General features: G+C 39.0%; 1 protein-coding gene across 1 annotated transcript; it reads right to left on the bottom strand.

Annotated features, from left to right (window-relative positions):
- Positions 1 to 17,165: 17,165 nt before the first annotated feature.
- LOC145010516 (uncharacterized) lies at positions 17,166 to 19,239 on the bottom strand. The gene is made up of 2 exons (XM_078969049.1): positions 17,388 to 19,239; positions 17,166 to 17,251 (listed from the first exon to the last, which is right to left on the bottom strand). Exons 1-2 carry the CDS (start codon positions 19,237 to 19,239, stop codon positions 17,166 to 17,168), a joined length of 1,938 nt encoding a protein of 645 aa, XP_078825175.1.
- Positions 19,240 to 20,160: the final 921 nt, after the last annotated feature.

Raw genomic sequence — 20,160 nt, 5'->3', positions numbered from 1 at the left:
ATAGAGATTTTCATGAAAATAAGATTAAATTGTGAATATTTAGGGTTCATTATGTTAAAATATGATTTTCGGTGAAAATCCCGCATTAAAATAATTAAAACCGGTCCTTAGACGCAAAACTAGACGAAAACCGGGAGAAGAAGCACTTCCAGCGATACCTCTCGGTCGTAGGCTAAGGTTCGGTCCTTGCTGATGCTGAGCCGGAAGCGAAGGGAGGCGAGGAAGCGCAGGGTTCGGTCCATAGGCATCAGAACCGAAATAGCCCGAAATGTACAGTAGTCTCGGGTTCGGGTGGGTGTATGCGAGGTTTGGTCCTGAGAGGACCCCTCGGGTTCGGTTCCCCTGAGCGAGGTTCGGCCCTGAGAGGACCTTCGAGTTCGGTTCTTCCTGGAGCCTTCGGTTTCGGGTCTTCTTGGTTTCGGTTCTTAGCAAGTTCGGTCCCTATAGGGACCTTCGGTTCTAAGAGGCTTCGGCCCTAATAAGAGTGTTTCGGGTCCTTAAGCCTATTTTACTCGTTTTTACCCCGTTTTAAGCCGTTTTTGACCCGGTTAAGGGTCGGGATGGCCCAAAAGACTGCAAAAAGTTTAAGGAACTTTTAAGAGAGATTTAGGAGAGATTTCACATTCTTGGAGAGATTTGGGAGAAATTTGACATACTTAGAGGGGTTTCTCATACAAAGAGAGATTTGGGAGAGATTTCACATTCTTGGAGAGATTTCTCATACAAAGAGAGATTTGGGAGAGATTTGACATGCTTGGAGAGATTTGGGAGAGATTCTCGATTAAAGTGAGATAGAGTGAAAATGATTGAGAGAGGTTTCGTGTGTGACAAATGTGAGTGTTCGCCTTCGCAATGCAAGGTCCGTAAACCCTGTTAAACCTTGTTTAAGGATCTTACACACTCCTGATGAGTATGCAACATTGTTTTATCGGTTTTGTTTGTTACTTACCACGGTGTTAGGTTAAGGAAGTCTAGATGTACATACTTTTCGATTTATGATCTCACATCAGAATAGCGAGTTGTTTAGTAAATACATAACGTAAGCCCTAGTACACAAGGGTTAGTTGAGTTGACCGGTTTGACTTGTTGACTTTATTTGACTTTGAATTGACCAGAATTTGTCGGTTGTCACATCATCCCCCAGTTAGAGGGAATTTCATCCCGAAATTTGCACTTCGAATGGGGATCCAAGAATTCAGAGGAACGATGGGGGAAACTTTTCGCAGTACAAGAAATTGATTATGGTGAGGAATAACCCGTCTAATGTTGTTTGACGGCCTTGGAATTTCTTATTGTTTATGCTCTCAGTTTAATCCTTAGCATTACTACTATGCATGCTTTAATCGATGCTAGATTTAACATATAAAGAAATTTAGAATTTAAACGTCAAAGTTAGAAACACGTACTGATATTTGCGGGCTGTTTCGGGGTGGTCTCTCCTTCGGTGATCGCAAGCACCCTTCCACCACCACCGGCATCTCTTGTTCTTGGGAAGTCCCTTTTAAAGTGTCCCGTTTCTCCACACTTGTAACAGGCTGGGCTTACTCCAAAGCCAGGGACCTGGTTGATGGGTTGTGCTGGTGCCTTACAGAAACGAACAATCTGCCCCTCTCTGTCGCAGTTTTTGCAATGCATCTTCCGGCAAGCCCAAGTGTGATGGAAGTTACACTTGATGCATTTCGGAAGGGTTCCGGCGTATGGTTTCATGGGAGTTGGCGTGGTGAGGGTTGTGGCAGCATGAACAGCAAATATCTGTTGCTTCATAGCGAGGTCCTGCGCTGATTGGTCGTTCTTGTTTTCCCAAAACTTTTTTTCGTTGTTCCCTCCTCTTGCTTGGTTAAGGGTGGTTATCATAGTGTCATGGCTGGCATGATGGTCTATGAGTTGTTGTGCCAACTCCTTGGCGCTGTCGAAGGTAGTTGGTCTTGAGGCCAGCACGCTATCTTGAATTTTGGGGGACAATCCCCAGAGGTATCGCTCCAACTTTTTGTCTTCTGGGGTGACCATAGCGAGACAAAGGAGTGCTAGATCACAAAATCGGTTGGTGTAAGTTGTAAGGATGGAGCCTGCCATTCTGAGATTCCACAGTTCTTGCTCCAGCTTTTCCACTTTGCCTCTTGAGCAATATTCTTTCAGCATCATCTTCTTTAAGTCCTCCCAACATAACGAGTTAGCCACTGCAAGCGTAAGCGACTGAACTCTGCCGTTCCACCAAGTGAGAGCTCTTCCGATGAAGGTGAATGCTGCGTACTTGACTTTGCTCGCTTTGGGGCAAGCACAAATCTCAAAGATTGCTTCGGTTCTCTCGAACCATTGAATTAGTGCGAGGACGCCCCCACTTCCATCGAAAGAATCGGGGTTGCCATTTGTGGAGTCCTTGTAAGTGCATTCCTTTGTGCGTCCTGTACTATCCCCGTGGTTAGAGTTTGTGGCTCCAGATCCAACACCACCAGTGCTATTTGTACCAATTTGTGACTTTACAGCTACCACGGCTGCTGTTACTGCAGCTTGGAACATTGCGGGATCAAACTGAGGAGGTAGCGTTGGAGGTAGTGGCGCTGTGCTACCGGAAGGTCTGGGTCTTTTCCTTGGTGGCATAGTTTTGTCATAAGTTTGCAAAATAATGATCAGATGGTAAGTTTCTACTAGCAAGGACAAGTCAGTTGTTATTGAATTAGATTTTTCTGTGTTATGATCCGATTTAAGAATGCCTTATATGTAATTCATAAAGGAAGTCCATATGAATGAATTTCATGAGTTTAGTAGGTTTTGTATCCAAGTGAAACCTTGAAATTTGATCCCACCTTTGAAAGAGAATTAGGAACGGTTCGGTATCTAAACTACACTAGTCTAACAACTTGACTACAGTGGGTTTCAGATGGACTCCTATGGTAGTATGATGGAAGTATTTGGACAAGGGGTGACACATAATTTAGCTGACTGACAATGTCATTGATGTTTATGGTGTAACAGGCTTGGGAAAATTGACCTTGTAGAGGGTCTTACATTACTTCCGGAGCAGGAGAGTTTTGGCCGTCTAAAGGCCTAACCAAAAGTACATATAGTACAAGATAGTTTCTTAGAGAATGCCACACAGGACATAGATAGGAAAAACGATTCCTTTTTAATAGGGAAAGAAAGTAAGGCATCTACTACTAGCGGCGGTCTTCCCTCTGGTGAACCCTCAGTTCAGCTAGTTGCCGCTCCATATCAAGCATGGCCCTTTCGTACACCCTCTAGCGTACTTGGAGTTCTATGACTTCGGTTCGTGTTTCAGACAGTGCTTGTAACAGGGTTTCATGCTCTCTATCAGATTTTTCACGATTGTGCTCAAGGTGATTGGTGCGGATTGTATGAATTCATGCATTTGCATCAACCTCTGTGGTACGATGGAGAGTTGCTTTGCTCTGAATCTCGTTTCGGGTAACCCTGCGGACCAGGATTGGAAGAATTCTATCTACTGAGCTTCCTTCGCTTATGTTGTAGAAGCTTCGGTCTCCATTAAACAACATAGGTTGGTCTTGTTCTTCGCTCCATGTTTCCAAGCACTCTACCCAAGGAGACGTCGGGCCTTGAAAAGCCGGACGAGGGTTAGGATTCGGAACAAGAGTCATCGGGGTTAGGTTCTCCACTTCGGGTTCGGGGTCAGAACCATCAGCAAAGCCTTCAAGTTGGTGACCATCCATAGGGATTGGGCAATCATTCTCTGGCTCCTCTCCGAGCCATTCAGTATTGTCGTGGTTAGGGTAGTACGGGTCATCGTGGGGATGGAATCCTAGCCATGATATCTTCGCGAGAAGTGGGAATATAAGAAATAACTAAGTAGACGTACTAATTAGATAATTATATGATGATCTTTATTAGGTACTTCAACACATTGTTTAGTGCATACTAGTCATATGTATTTGCGACAGGATAGACCTTCGAATAAGCGACCCTAACTCTAAATCCCCAATCCAATGAGAACAGGAAGTTAAGCAAAGATCCACAGATTCTAAGTCTATGACGTTCTGGATACATATAATTTTAATGTATCCACTAAGCAATTATTGACCTATTGATAAAAAAAATATGTTTAGTTCTCAGATAAGTAATTATAATAACATCAAATACCCCTATGGTAGTGTTGGTTAGTTTTTAGACTTGTTGCCACATCACAACCATTCTTGGGCATATGCTAATCACTCCTCGGACCAGCATAGTTGATCAGGCTATGCCACTCCCAAGACTGACCATATATCCCCAAGCTTACCTATGATATCCAACAATCATTACTTTTGTTTTGTTCTAGAATGATGATGACCTTATTATGTATGCATGCATGTATACTTTTAACATGAAGCTATTTATTTCTAAAAGTATAGTTGTTTTGAAAACTTTAAATCAGAGACCTTAGTCCCAATGAATTTATAGTTTGTATATCTTATGTGGTTCAATATACTTAGTTCACTATAAACAATGCTCTGATACCAATCTTTCACACCCCCAAACCAAGGATGGCGGAAAGGTCCGGGGGTGGAGGACTTCATGTACAGTATCACAACAACGTGTATAATAGTGCTCAAAGTAAACACAACCATCATAAATATAATTGAAAAAGTTACACCAAAATATATGTTTACATGTTTCAAAATCAATTACATTATGATGACAAAAATAAATTGTTGACGGTTTAACGTCCCATCCTCAAAGCGCTGAAGTTTTCCTATTTCACTGATTTCCTGAGAATACAAGTAGTTTTGAAAAAGTGCCAACAATTAAGTTGGTGAGTTCATAAGAGTTTTGTTTGAAGTAGAAAACGTTTCCTTGTAAAATTGATAGAGTTTTATTTCCAGAAAATCCAATATTTTCTTAGTTAAGTGCGAACAGAATATTCCTATATGATGTGTTAATGAACCCTAGAATGACCCGTAGATTTCTCCTATAATCGTCCAACGTATATAAGTTATATAAGGTTTAAATTAGATAAAACGTTGAATATAGTGGGCCTGCCCTAGGTCCACAACCCAACGAGGATCAGGAGATGAGGCGGGCCCCACCAATTCTAAGTCAATCGAGACTAAATTCTTATATGATTCAAACATATACGCTCAGAGATTATAGTTGAAGTCTAACAATTCTAGATGAAATATAGTTTTAATATCATAATAACTATTTTAGGTGAACCTGGTACTTTGTATCGGTACCCACTTTTTGTATAAAAACCCGACACTTTGTATTTGTACCCCTTTTTGTATAAAAACCAGACACTTTGTATTTGTACCCCTTTTTGTATAAAACCCGGCACTTTGTATTTGTACCCCTTTTTGTATATAAACCCGACACTTTGTATTTGTAACCTTTTTTGTATAAAAACCCGGCACTTTGTATTTGTACCCCTTTTTGTATAAAAACCCGACACTTAGTAATTGTACCCTTTTTGTACATAAAACCATTTTGTAACGTAAATGATCATAAACTATACCTATTATAGTTTATCAAAATGTTTGAAATGTATATGCAACCTAACTATACTTATTATAGTTTAGTATGTTTATTTGTGGTATTTAAGAACCCTTTCTATGTAAGTCAAATGTATAGTACAATATAGCTATGTTTATCTTGCTTTGTTTTGTACGAATGGTTATGATGGAGGATTCTTATAAATTCAGTGAGTGTTTTTCTATTATATAATTGTACCACTACGAGAAATACTTGTAATATATGAAGTTATTAAAGATTTAACACTTTGCTCAACATGTTACAAAGTCTTTTGAAAGTTATAAGTTGTTAACTAACTTTAACCTTTCTGTGTTGTTTTAGAAATGTCATAGAAAAAATCATACGAAGTCAAAAACTAAATCCATAAATTCTGAGAGTTCCCAAAATGTGTCTAGTTTAATCATAATTTTTATCATGATTTTTAATGACCTCCAACCAGGGTGAAAAAGTCCATAATCACAGACTGCTCCAGATTGGTGTTTGAAATGATAGGCAGTTTTGTAAAAATCACCATAAATTGTAGAAAAATCGTATGGATATGTGCAAGTAGTCATTTTAAAGATAAGAACTTGAACTACTTGCACCTTGTAAAGTTTTGAAAACAAAAATTTTTAAGTTGCCCAAAACAGTCCGTGAATGGAGTTGAACTTTTCTGATGAAGGCTGTTAGAAGAGTTTAGTTATGTTCTTGGTGTTTTAACTTGTATTCCCCCCTTGAAAACTTGAGAAAACATGAAAATGTAGGGGTATGAACTCACCTTATGTGATTTCAGTAGATAAGTGTTGAAGAAGAGAAGTGTTCAACCCAAGAACACTTGAAGATTCGAAGCTCTAACACAAATATGATGGAGTTTGTGTAAGATATCCATGATTTGAGTAAAAAGAAGTGAGATATTCATAAGGAGAATGAATTATTCTTACCAAATGTGGAGGAAAACCCAAGATCAGCCCTTGAATCTCGAAGTTCTAGAGAGAGGAAGTGAGAAAGGAAAGAGTTTGATCTTCTTGGTGAAATGAGAGAAAATGGGAGAAGTGAGGAGAGAGGATGAATGTCCAACTCTCAAAAACATGGGAAAAGGTGATAACTGAATAGAAAGGACATTGATGTGACCTAGGTAAGGTGGGGAGGTGTGGCTGGTCATAGAGTGGGTGTGGGAGTGGTTTCTTGTGTCATAAGGTAAAGCAAAGTCAACACTCCACCTCTTTGTACTTTACCCACTAGATTTTATTATTTAAATAAAGATTTTCATGAAAATATGATTAAATTGTGAATATTTGGGGTTCATTATGTTAAAATATGATTTTGGGTGAAAATCTCGCGTTAAAATAATTAAAAACGGGCCTTAGACGCAAAACTAGACGAAAACTGGGAGAAGAAGCACTTCTAGCGAGACCTCTCGGTCCTAGGCCGAGGTTCGGTCCTTGCTGATACCGAGTCGGAAGCGAAGGGTTCGGTCCATAAGCATCAGAATCGAAATAGCCCGAAATGAACAATAGTCTCGGGTTCGGGTGGGTGTATGCGAGGTTCGGTTTTGAGAGGACCCCTCGGGTTCGGTTCCCTTGAGCGAGGTTCGGCCCTGAGAGGACCTTCGGGTTCGGGTCTTCTTGGTTTTAGTTCTTAGCAAGTTCGGTCCCTATAGGGACCTTCGATTCTAAGAGGCTTCAGCCCTAATAAGAGGGTTTCGGGTCCTTAAGCCTATTTTACTCGTTTGTACCCCGTTTTAAGCCGTTTTTGACCCGGTTAAGGGTCGGGATGGCCCGAAAGACTGTAAAAAGTTTAAGGAACTTTTGAGAGAGATTTAGGAGAGATTTCACATTCTTGGAGAGATTTGGGAGGGATTTGACATACTTAGAGGGGTTTCTCATACAAAGAGAGATTTGGGAGAGATTTCACATTCTTGGAGAGATTTCTCATACAAAGAGAGATTTGGGAGAGATTTGACATGCTTGGAGAGATTTGGGAGAGATTCTCGATTAAAGTGAGATAGAGTGAAAACGATTGAGAGAGGTTTCGTGTGTGACAAATGTGAGTGTCCGCCTTCGCAATGCAAGGTCCGTAAACCCTGTTAAACATTGTTTAAGGATCTTACACACTCCTGATGAGTATGCAACATTGTTTTGTCGGTTTGGTTTGTTACTTACCATGGTTTTAGGTTAAGGATGTCTAGATGTACGTACTTTTCGATTTATGATCTCTCATCAGAATAGCGAGTTGTTTAGTAAATACATAACGTAAGCCCTAGTACACAAGGGTTAGTTAAGTTGACCGGTTTGACTTGTTGACTTTATTTGACTTTGAATTGACCAGAATTTGACGTTTGTCACACTCTCCGCCATAGGTGTCAAAGCAGGCTTAGCGTCTCTGAACCCGAACTTCTCGAGCATATCGTCCACATATTTGGCTTGATGAATCAGGATTCTGGCTGAAGATTGTTTGACCTAAAGCCCCAAAAACATGGTCATTTCTCCTAATGAACTCATCTCGAAACGCTTTTTCATGATGTTCTCAAACTTCTTGCAAAGTTGAGGACTCGTCGACCCGAAAATGATATCATCCACGTATATTTGGACTAGAATATGGTCTTTGCCGACATGCTTGGTAAATAGGATTTGATCGATAGTGTTGCGGGAATAGCCATGATCAAGCAAGTGTTGTGTGAGGGTAGCATACCATGCTCTGGGAGCTTGATGCAGTCCATACAAAGCCTTTTCTAACTTGTAGACATGGTTAGGAAGTTTTGAGTTAACAAACCCAGGAGGTTGGTCAACATAAATCTCCTCCTTCACCTTGTCATACAAGAAAGCCATCTTGACGTCCATTTGATATACGATGAAGTTCATGTAGGAGACGTAAGCGAGAAAGATACGATTGGCTTCCAAGCGCGCCACCGGAGCATAGACTTCTGTATAATCAAGACCCTCAATTTGCATGAACCTACGGACCACCAATCTTGCCTTATTACGTACAATAACACCCGAATCATCGTTCTTGTTCTGAAACACCCATCCGGTGTCAAGAGATTTCTTGCCTTTAGGCAACTCCACCAACTTCCAAACCCCGAGCCTTTTGAATTGGTTTAGCTCGTCATGCATGGCATCTACCCAACTAGGCTCATTCAAATCCATATCGATGTTCTTGGGCTCTATTTGAGAAATAAAGCAAGAATAAAGACATGTGTTGACGTCTCCACTCTAACTTCTCGTTTGAACGTCGTCGCTCAGCTGGCCAATGATGTTTTCTATCGGATGATCGCGTTGTATACGAGAGGGGATTTCATGACTGATGTCATTGAATGACACGGGAAGATTATGAATATTAACAACTCCGTCATGTGCTGAAGAATTCTCGGTAGACGTACCAGCCTCGTGCGGTGGATTTGCTACAAACTCATCTACGATCTGTTTAGGAAAGAGAAGTTCCATTAGATTTTGAGTCACAGCGGATGTATCTTGGTTCATTAACTGTCTTTCAACTGGAGTTAGAGGAGTAGCATCAACATCTAGAGCAGATTGATATGTCGAGGACTCAGAAGAGGTGATTGGAACAGATGACACCACCGGGGAATCAGTAGCAGAAACCAATGGCGGTCTGTAGATAACCTCTTCATCTTCGTCTTCACTGATAGTCTTCGAGCCAGAAGTAGACCCAATTATCAGATGACCCATCTTGGTTATCACATTTCAAGAGGCTATTAATTTCATATAAAGGCGAAATTTATGAAAAACTCAAATTTTAGTATCATTTTATTTTATTTTTATTTTTATTTTATTTTATTTTATTTTTATTTTTATTTTATTTTATTTTATTTTTATTTTTATTTTATTTCTATTTTTATTTTCCTTTTAGGATTGGTAATTCTTAGAAAATATTTTATTTTAGTTTGTTTTGTTATTTTGTAATTATTCCTCAAAAAGTTTTATTTTTAAATATATTTGAGTATTGGCCTTTTACTTTTAAGGAATGGCAAATGACAGCCCAATTTTAAAAAGGTATAAAAGGGGTGTGCGGTCAAAACAAGTTTACTTTTTCATCCTTCGACTGCACACTGCCCCCTCCTTTCTCTCTAAACAAAATTCTTAAAAACTCTCTCATTTTTGTGAAATCGAAGCCACATAACAGTAAGTACCATGAAATCGACTCCCATAATGCAGTTTTGGAGCAAAAAACGGTGAAAAACGTCATTTTTGCGCAATTTAGTTGAAGGTGTGCGGCCAGTTGAAGGTGTGCGGCTCGGTGTGCGGCCGCACACGGGTGTGTGGTCTTTGGTGTGTACAGTTCAGCCTATACTTAAAGAAAAAGGGGGTTTGTGCGGCTCTGTAACGCCCCGGTTTTCTCGGTACGTTTGGTTATTTTAATTTAATTATCCTTGTAACCTTGGGTTAATTTATCTAACCAATGCCTAATTTTTTCTGTTATTGGACTCTTTTTATCATCTTGTAAACTCCTTTTATTGAAGTCCATGGACTATGGGCCAATTTGTAAAGTCCATCTAGTAAATAGTACTTAATGTGTAAATTGAATCATTTGGAACACACACAAGGAAAACACTCTAAACCCTCCCTCTCTCTCAAAAATCGTCCCTCTCTCTCTCTCTTTGGGATCAAGAGCAGCCAAGGGGCTGTTTGGAGCTTAATTCTTGTTCATTTCCAGCCTTGATTCGTATTGGTATGAACCTCCTTATCCTTTCTTACAACTTGATTCATAACTTTGTTCTAGTTTTATGATTTCATCTTCACTTCTTCTCCTTCTTATTTGATTTGTAGTTGTGTGTTATACATCATCTCAATATCCTATCTTCACCCCATGTATGGTGGATGATGGATCTAGGGGATTACATGTGGCAAAAGATCATGAAAACCCTAAAAGGGAGAATGATGATTTTATGTGCTTATGTTTATTTTCATGTTGATTATTATTACATCCTTGTGGCTAAATGAAATCCTAATGATCCCTAACCCTTTTTAGTACCACCATTATCATGGGGACTGAATTGGGATGATGAACACATCTTAAAATGTGTTTCAAAAGGAGAAGGATGGATAAGCCAAAAAGGAATCACGGGTGGCTACGATTCTGTTTTCCATCAGATCTGTAGTCACTTTGTAAAAATCATATCTGGAGATCTAGAACTCAAACGGACCCCAAACAAGTTCCAAAAGTTCACAAATTGAGTTGCCTAACTTTCGTAAGCAGGCCAACCTCACTGATACGGGCTTTATCTATGTGAAATAATGGCATCTTTTCTGTTAGGTCTGATCCGGGTCTGTTCTGATATGTCATTTTGTTTTCATCATTTCTAAGGCTTGGAAAAGGATCCAGAGTGATTCCAAGTTTCTATATGTTCCTTATATTATGAATTTAAGATCTGGAGAATATGGGGTGCTATTTCCAATTATAAATTGGTTAGAATGGATCCACACTCCAGGTCAGTGGGCAGTCACCAGCTTTTGCTAGCGCTGTGATTGTCCACAATGTGAATTTTATATCTGGAGTTTGAGAGACTCTTTTCATTCAATTCCAACTCTGAGACTTTCACTTGTGTTTCTTTTACTTCTCTTAATTTTCTTTTGGACGAATGCTACTCACAAGTTGGGTAGAATTGGCCAACATCACTTGACTATATTGTTGGAGACAGAAGTGATACACCATTTTGTAAAATTCATATTTAATTCATCTTTTGGAGTTAGAATGAGTTCTTTATAGTTGTGGAATCCAAAGAAATCATAGTTTCCTATAAAATTTAGTTAAATCTATGTTTCTGTTTTATATTTTGGAGTAAATCCGTTTTGAACAGCAGGTCTGTTTTAGAGACCTTGCTGTGATCACTCTTTTCTCAACTCATAGCTTCATTACTTCTCCATTCTAACCTTTAGTCCTTCTTAGGTGAGGTTTTGAAGTTTTCTCAAGCTTGGTAGAATTATTTGATTGTTAGCCATCCTTAATACTCACTCAAGGTGAGTTCTCTCACACCGTTGTATTGATGATTGTGTTTGCTAGTTAGCTCGTGTGTGAGTATTTGAATTTATTATAAAAGCATGCTATATAAGTATTGTTTTAATTCGTACATGTACAATGTATGTAACTAATTATGGATATGGGGACACCACCAAAGGATACGGATTTACCGGTGCGGTGGGTAGGTAAGATCACCAACGTAATACTCTTCGTGAGGTGCGGTGATTAGGGCCAAATGATACGGGATCTTCCCGGTGCGGTTCAAACCTACAAGTCCTTCTCGTAATATAGACATTGATTCGTTCTTTGCCTTTATCATTATAATTGGAAAATGGATTAGGGCTAGTAAATATGAATGTTAGTACAATGTCTGTGTTTGAATTCACTAAGCTTCGTGCTTACGTTTTTCTCTTATAACTTTTCAGGTGTTAAGATTAAAGAGGCTAAGACTTGACATGGAGCATCGGGACATCGCTACTAGTTATTTTGTTGGGACCTTATTATTATTATTACTTCCGCACTTATTTTATATGATTATTAAGTTGATGGATTATGTTATGACTCTTTCAGTTGTTTTAATTTAATTTAAGATGGGTTTTAAAAGTTTAAAATTTTTGCAAAAAAAAAAAATTGGGTGTCACATTGACTCTTGAGTTTTTAGTCAAAGGGCATTTTTTGAAAAAAAAAATGAGTTCCTCAAACATCCCGGTAAATGAAGTTTCATGTACTCCATCTTGTGAAGCTACGATTAAATTTCTTCGCGAACAAATTGATTTGTTAAAAAAGGAAAATGAGGACTTAAAATACGAACGATACACAATTAGGAAGGATCAGAAACCTCTGAAAGCTCAATTAGAGGCCAGGACTAAGGACTTTAGGAAACTACAAGAAGATTACAGCACCAAGTGTGACAATTATGATCACATTAAGCAAAAACTTGTTGCTGTAGCTGAAGAACTTGATGCTTTGAAAATAAAGTGAGGAAAAACAGATGTTAGTTTCAAAAATTACACTGCGTCAAGTAAGCCAGTCGAGTCCTTAGTAGAAAGATAATTGAGTTTAAAGATAATCAAACCAAGGGTTTAGGGTATCACAGTGTGCCACCTCCTTTTAATCACAACTATAACCTACCCCTTGAGACCAATGAGGAAGAAATGTCTGCTCAGTATGGCCAAAACCCTGCTCCAGCTTCAGTTAAAACTGAACAATCAGGGCCAACTGAGGGTGTTGAGCTGAACGATACTAATGATTCTACTTCTTGTGCAGGTAAAGTAGTAGAGGATGAGAAGAAGGAGAAAACTATTGAACAAACCAATGACTCCTTGAACTCTGAATATGTTGCTTCGAACTCAGTTGCTTCTGATCAACCTGCTGTTGAGAAGTATATGCCACCAAATCAAGTGAAACAGCCGACTTGCTGCAAGTGTGCTTGTGGGAAAAATCAGAAACAAGGCAAGGATAAGCCACCAGGGGAAGGAAGAAACAACTTCACAGTGAATAAAAAGACTTGTTTTCACTATGGAACACCTGGTCACATAGCCCGAAACTATCCTAATCGCGCATACATTCCCTACTATGCACAAGGGTGGCAAAACGCGCCAAGAGGGAGATTTTCCATGAGAAACCCCTCAAGGTCACAATCGTGAAATGGCAACTAGAATGCCAACAAGGGCAAGAGTTTAACTCCCAAGGCCAAGAAATCAAATCCTAAGGGTAAGAAGGGAATCTCGACCGAGAAGCCCAATCCAAGAGATTCTCCAGTGAAGCCAATACTGGTTAGGTCAAATTCATCTCGACGATCGGCTTCAAGTTCAAAATCAAGTGCCGAGGCACCTATCATATCGAAAAAGAAATGGGTTAAACCCAACTATAAATGGGTACCTAAGGCTCAATCTCCCAAATCTTCTAACGATTATAATATTTCTTCATCTTCTGTTCATGATAAACAAGATATGTTATGGGAGAGAGTACCGTGTAATGATGACAAAGGTCGACCCAGTTTCAAAATGGACTGGGTTCCAAAGACCAACTGATCCTGCTCTGCGCCGGAGTAGCTATGGAGGCATATCATCAGACTTGGGTTTGTTGGTAGTGGTTGTTCCAGGCACTTGATATGACGCATCTCTCAACTATGCAACACTCAGAACTTTGTTTGGAGAGTATGTGTCCTTTGCAGGAAAGGAAGAAAGGAGGGGATCACACATTGGGGTTTTGCTGCTTAACGAAGTGAAGAATTTTTGGATCTGTTCTGAGATTGTGCATGTTGTTCTCATACCTTCTGGATGCAAATTCAATCGGTGAATTACGGTTTGCATTTTCTTTTCTATACGCCTGAGTTTATCTAACACTGTTTCGTTCAAAAGACAATTTTTCAATCTTTTATATTTTTCATTTGTAAGTATTGTTTGAGAAGGGATATCAACAAGTGATAACAGGCAATCTGAATCTGTGTAAGGTACAAAAGCTGAATTGTCTAGGCTCTATGTTCGATGCATTGGTAGGCACGAAAAATTTAATGGTCTTGACTAGGTGCAGATGAACTTAAGGAATCTAGAGACTTGATAAATCTTGACCTAGATAGTTCCGTTTAGCCTGACAATATGACGCTCGGATAGGTTGAGCAGGGAGGTATACAAGATAATCCACCAATTACACTAAAGAACCTGTATCTAGAACTGTGGTTTTACTTTTCCTCGATGTACGGATTCTATCCTTAATTCCGGTATTGACGGAGCGACTGGGGAATTCCGATAAAGTAGGTCTGTAGAAAATTATTTTCTTTCTTTCTTACTATTAGTCATATGTTACATCCTCTACGTGATTGGACGAGATCCAAACTGGACTGTAACTGATGTGTGTATGGGCTTGATTTAGTGAGTAGGGTAGTGTTTAGGTAAATTAAGAGAGAATAGCAACCACAAATGATATGTGAATGGAAAGAAATAGATAGATTAGTATACTAACAACTCAAGACCTATTAAGTTGTATACCGATGAAAACAATCCAAGACCTATTGGATTGAGTTCGTATCAAGTCAAGAACACGTCCCAACAAGATAATTTGAGAATTATAACAATAATTCAAAGTGAAAATAATGGTTCTTTGATTAAAATTCGTGCATTACTTTTTCCATGCATAATTTGGCTTTATATGAAGCCTTTATTACAAATTTGGTGGTTACAAGCCAACCAACCAACTATTCATTAAAACTAGTAAATAGAAATTAAGGTAACTCTTGAAAGAACACAAAAAAAACGTCCATGAGACTTGTGAATGAAAAAAAATGGCTATGCTTGCTTAAGGAGCCATAAGAAGCATTAAGGAGTCATCATAAGCATTAAAGTGTAACCCTAATCCACCAAAGAGTGTCAAAAACAGCTAGGAGGGTTTATGAAGCAAATAGTAATGTTTTTAGCACTTATGAAGCCTTAAAAATGTTGCCCTAGTCTTCATGCAACCTTAATTCAATTTGTGGGTTACCATGCACAACCCAACCATTGAGCCCAAACCACCTTCTAGCCCACTAGTAATCACTAATCCATCACATTTTGGGCTTTCATGATCCATGCATGGATCATCCCCTCCCCCTTTGAAAGGAATTGACCTCAATTCATTAAGTCCATCATCATCAAGATAAGGTGAAAGATCTCCCACATTAAAGGTAGCATGCACTCCATGGTCTCCTCCTAAATCTACCTTGTAAGCATTATCATTGACACGCGACACCACTTTATAAGGACCTTCGGCTCTTGGCATTAACTTGTTTTTCCTTTTGTTAGGAAAATGTTCTTTCCTCATATGCACCCACACCAAGTCACCATCTTGAAAGACATGTGGTTTCCTATGCTTGTTTGACTTCTATTTGTACAACTCATTCACAGCTTCAATCTTCTCACGAACTTGTTGGTGTAGTTTCATCATGGCCTTCAACTTGTCATTAGCATCCTTGTGAACCAATTCATCCTTTGGCAATGGAATCAAATCCAAAGGCATGTAAGGATTCACACCATACACCTCCTCAAAAGGAGAGTGAGCTGTAGCATAAGTAGGAGAACGATTATAGGCAAATTCAGCATGTGCAAGTTTGATGTCCTAATCTTTTTGAGTTTTGCTAACCAGCCCTCTCAACAAAGCACCCAAAGTTCTATTAGTAACCTCTGTTTGCCCATCCTTTTGTGGATGATGGGATGTACTAAAAAGTAACTTAGTACCCACTTTCCTCCATAAAGTGTTCCAAAAGTAACTTAGAAATTTGGAATCCCTATCAGAAACAATTGTTTTAGGAATACCATGCAAACGAACCACCTCTTTAAAATACAAATCAGCCACATTAGATGCATCATTGGTTTTATGACATGGCACAAAGTGAGCCATTTTTGAAAACCTATCCACCACCACCATAATGGAATCCTTCCCCCTTTGAGTTCTAGGCAAATCCATAATGAAATCCATGGACACATCTTCCCAAGGACGAATAGGAATCGGCAAAGGAGTGTAAACACCATGCTTGAAAGTTGTTTTCGCCATATGACATGTAACACAGTTGCCCACTATGTTGGTTACATCCCCCAACATCTTCGGCAAAAAGAAATGTTCTTTAAGCACCTGCAAAGTTTTGGTAATGCCAAAATGACCAGCCAAACCACCGCCATGAGCTTCACGAATCAACAACTCCCGTATTGCATGTTTTGGGACACAAAGGCGATTGCCTTTGAATAGAAAGCCATCTTGAATCACAAATTCATCATTAGGACCACCTGCACATTTCAAAAACATATCTCCAAAGTCCATATCAGATTGATAATGGTCCTTTAGAGTTTCAAATCCCAAGAAACGAACATCCAAAGTCACCAATAATGAGTAACGCCTCGAGAGTGCATTAGCCACCACATTGCTTTTGCCATCCTTGTATTTGCATGAAAAATGAAAGGATTGCAAGAACTCCACCCACTTTGCATGTCTTGTGCTCAACTTTTGTTGCCCATTGATGTACTTCAAGTATTCATGATCATAATGCAAAATAAAATGATTTGCACGCAAATAATGACTCCAATGATCTAAAGCACGAACAATAGCATAAAACTCCTTATCATAAGTGCAATAATTCAAACGAGCACCACCCAACTTTTCAGAAAAATAAGCAATAGGACGTTTGGATTGGATCAAAACAGCCCCAATACCAACTCCACTTGCATCACACTCCACTTCAAATGGTTGAGAAAAATCTGGAAGAGCTAAAATAGGAGCATCACACAATAATGCCTTGAGTTTCTCAAATGCCTTTTGAGCTTCTTCTCCCCATGCAAAGACTCCTTTCTTCAAACAACCTGTCATGGGACTTGCAATGGTGCTAAAATCACGAACAAATCTTCTATAGAAAGAAGCAAGACCATGAAATGATCTAACTTCATAAATGTTAGTAGGAATAGGCCATGACTTGATTGCTTCGGTTTTGGATGGGTCTACAGACACGCCATTTTTTGAAACCACAAAACCCAAAAATGCCACTTCTTCCACTAAAAACGAACATTTTTCTTGCTTTCCATAGAGTTTTTGAGCTCTAAGCGTCTCGAAAACCTGTTTTAAGTGCACCAAATGATCCTCCAAGCTCTTGCTATATACCAAGATATCATCAAGGTACACAACCACAAACCTGCCCAAAAAAGATTTTAGCACTTCATTCATTAGTCGCATGAAAGTGCTAGGTGCGTTAGTTAGACCGAAAGGCATCACGGTCCATTCATACAAGCCATGTTTAGTTTTAAAGGCTGTTTTCCATTCATCCCCTTCACGCATACGAATTTGATGGTAACCACTTCTCAAATCAATTTTTGAGAACACAATAGAACCATGCAACTCGTCCAACAAATCATCAACTCTAGGAATAGGAAATCGGTATTTTATGGTGATGTTATTAACAACCCTACTATCAACACACATCCTCCAAGAACCATCTTTTTTTGGAACCAACAAAACTGGAACAGCACAAGGACTTAGGCTTTCACGAACATAACCCATTTTCATGAGTTCATCAATTTGTTTTTGCAACTCTTTTGTCACCTCCGGATTACATCTATAGGTAGCTTTATTAGGCAAAGGAGCACCCGGAATAAGGTCAATTTGGTGTTCGATACCGCGGATTAGAGGCAAACCCGGTGGTAATTCGCTTGGAAACACATCTTGAAACTCCAAAAGCAAATCAGCAATAGTGTTTTCTCCATGCACCATCTTCTCCACCTTTGCATGCTCTTTGGCCACAAGCATGTAAATAACATCACCTTTGTCAAGAACTTGCTCCACCTCCCTTTCACTAGCAAACATAGAAAGATTAGGTTTTTTTACTTGTTTAGAAATCATGGACCTTATGGCCGTTGGGGACATGGGTTTTAACATAATTTTTTTATTATTGTGTTTCAACTCATATTCATTGCTCCTCCCTCTATGTAACACGTCCCTATCAAATTGCCAAGGACGCCCCAACAAAATATGACATGAATCCATAGGAATAACATCACACAACACTTCATCTTCATAAGACCCCATCGTTAAACCAACTCTAACCTGTTTTGTCACCTTTATTTTGCTTCCATCATCCAACCAATGAAGAACATATGGTTTTAGGTGGTTTGTTGTAGACAAACCCAATTTGGTCACCATTTCATTAGAAGCAACATTAGTACAACTTCCACCATCAATAATCAAACTACACTGCTTGTCTCTAACCAAACATTTGGTGTGAAACAATTGGTCTCGTTGATCCACATCAGCCACAGTTTGAACCCCTTGAGTTTTAAGGGTTCTAAGCACCAAAACTGTATCATACACCGGTGCTTCATACTCTACCTCCTCCTCTTCTTCCTCTTCTTGTTGTGTATCATAAAAAATACCCGTCAACCTCTCTTCTTCCTCCAACTCTTCACGACATTCAATGACCTCCCTTAAAGTCACCACCCTTTTGTTTGGACAAGCATTTTGGTAATGACCAAAACCTTGACACTTGAAACATCTAATTTTCGCCAAACTAGTTTCTTTAGTACCATTAGTAAGTTTAGGAGCAACGGGAACACTACTAGAACCAGAAGGAGTAGAAACAGAATTTTGTCTATTGCTAGACTCGGGCTTGGACCACGACTTTGACTTGGGACTTTCGAGACTTGAACTTGAACTCCCACCATAACGTGCTTTGGTTTGCCCCTCCAACTTCAAACACAAACCAAAAAGACTTCCAAAATCAGCATAAGGATATAACTCCACAACATTGGTAATGTTGTAGTTCAACCCTTTTAGAAAACGAGTCATTTTTTGTTCTTCAATTTCTTCAATATCCCCCATCAAGGACAACTTCTCAAATTCATCAATGTATTCTCCAACACTCATTTTTCCTTGCCTCAAATCAACAATCTTCTTGTAAGTGGCCATTCTATAAGTAGAAGGAACATATCTCTTTCTTAGCTTTCGTTTTAGAGAAAGCCAAGAACAAATTTTTTCTTTGCCTTCACGGGTTCTCTTGGCCTTAAGCCCTTCAAACCACAATGAAGCACCACCACTTAGCTTGAGAATGGCATACTTGCAGCTTTTTTCGTCATCCACTTCTTTGTACTCGAACATTCTTTCAATCTTCCTTTCCCACTCCAAGTAGCGTTCAGGATCAGTTCCACCAAAAAATTCAGGCAATTCAGACACCTTGAATTCTTCCACAACCCTATGTTCACCACGGCAGGGTTGCCTTCGATTTCCACCTTCTTGGATGTTTCTTAATGCTTCTCGAAGATTTTGTAGGAACTCTGGATCATCAAAATCCATTATGCGCTTTGATACCACTTATGATGCGTGTATGGGCTTGATTTAGTGAGTAGGGTAGTGTTTAGGTAAATTAAGAGAGAATAGCAACCACAAATGATATGTGAATGGAAAGAAATAGATAGATTAGTATACTAACAACTCAAGACCTATTAAGTTGTATACCGATGAAAACAATCCAAGACCTATTGGATTGAGTTCGTATCAAGTCAAGAACACGTCCAAACAAGATAATTTGAGAATTATAACAATAATTCAAAGTGAAAATAATGGTTCTTTGATTAAAATTCGTGCATTACTTTTTCCATGCATAATTTGGCTTTATATGAAGCCTTTATTACAAATTTGGTGGTTACAAGCCAACCAACCAATTATTCATTAAAACTAGTAAATAGAAATTAAGGTAACTCTTGAAAGAACACAAAAAAAAACGTCCATGAGACTTGTGAATGAAAAAAAAACGGCTATGCTTGCTTAAGGAACCATAAGAAGCATTAAGGAGTCATCATAAGCATTAAAGTGTAACCCTAATCCACCAAAGAGTGTCAAAAACGACTAGGAGGCTTTATGAAGCAAATAGTAACATTTTTTGCACTTATGAAACCTTAAAAATGTTGCCCTAGTCTTCATGCAACCTTAATTCAATTTGTGGGTTACCATGCACAACCTAACCATTGAGCCCAAACCACCTTCTAGCCCACTAGTAATCACTAATCCATCACATTTTAGGCTTTCATGATCCATGCATGGATCAGTAACATATGCAAATCTATTTCTCTGCATCTTATATCTATGAAATTCTTCCTATTTGTTAGCCATATGCTGTCTAATTTGTGTGATTACAATCTGACCTAGTACACAGCATATGCAACCTTCTACTTCTCAATCCTTCTAAAACTCTAGTTAGTCATAATCTAAATCTAT

This window comes from Lactuca saligna, chromosome 8 (assembly GCF_052625555.1).
Source record: "Lactuca saligna cultivar CGN05327 chromosome 8, ASM5262555v1, whole genome shotgun sequence".
NCBI lineage: Eukaryota > Viridiplantae > Streptophyta > Magnoliopsida > Asterales > Asteraceae > Lactuca > Lactuca saligna.
Note: the sequence above shows the minus strand (reverse complement) of the source record. Positions and strands in the feature narration are given on the sequence as shown.

What these genes read in the sequence shown, in the direction of transcription:
- LOC145010516 (XM_078969049.1), bottom strand. Translation starts at nt 19,239, where the DNA reads ATGGATTTTGATGATCCAGAGTTCCTACAAAATCTTCGAGAAGCATTA. An exon ending in GTTGGTTCCAAAAAAAGATG is followed by an intron (nt 17,252 to 17,387) that starts GTTCTTGGAGGA and finishes TGATTTGAGAAG; the next exon opens with TGGTTACCATCAAATTCGTA.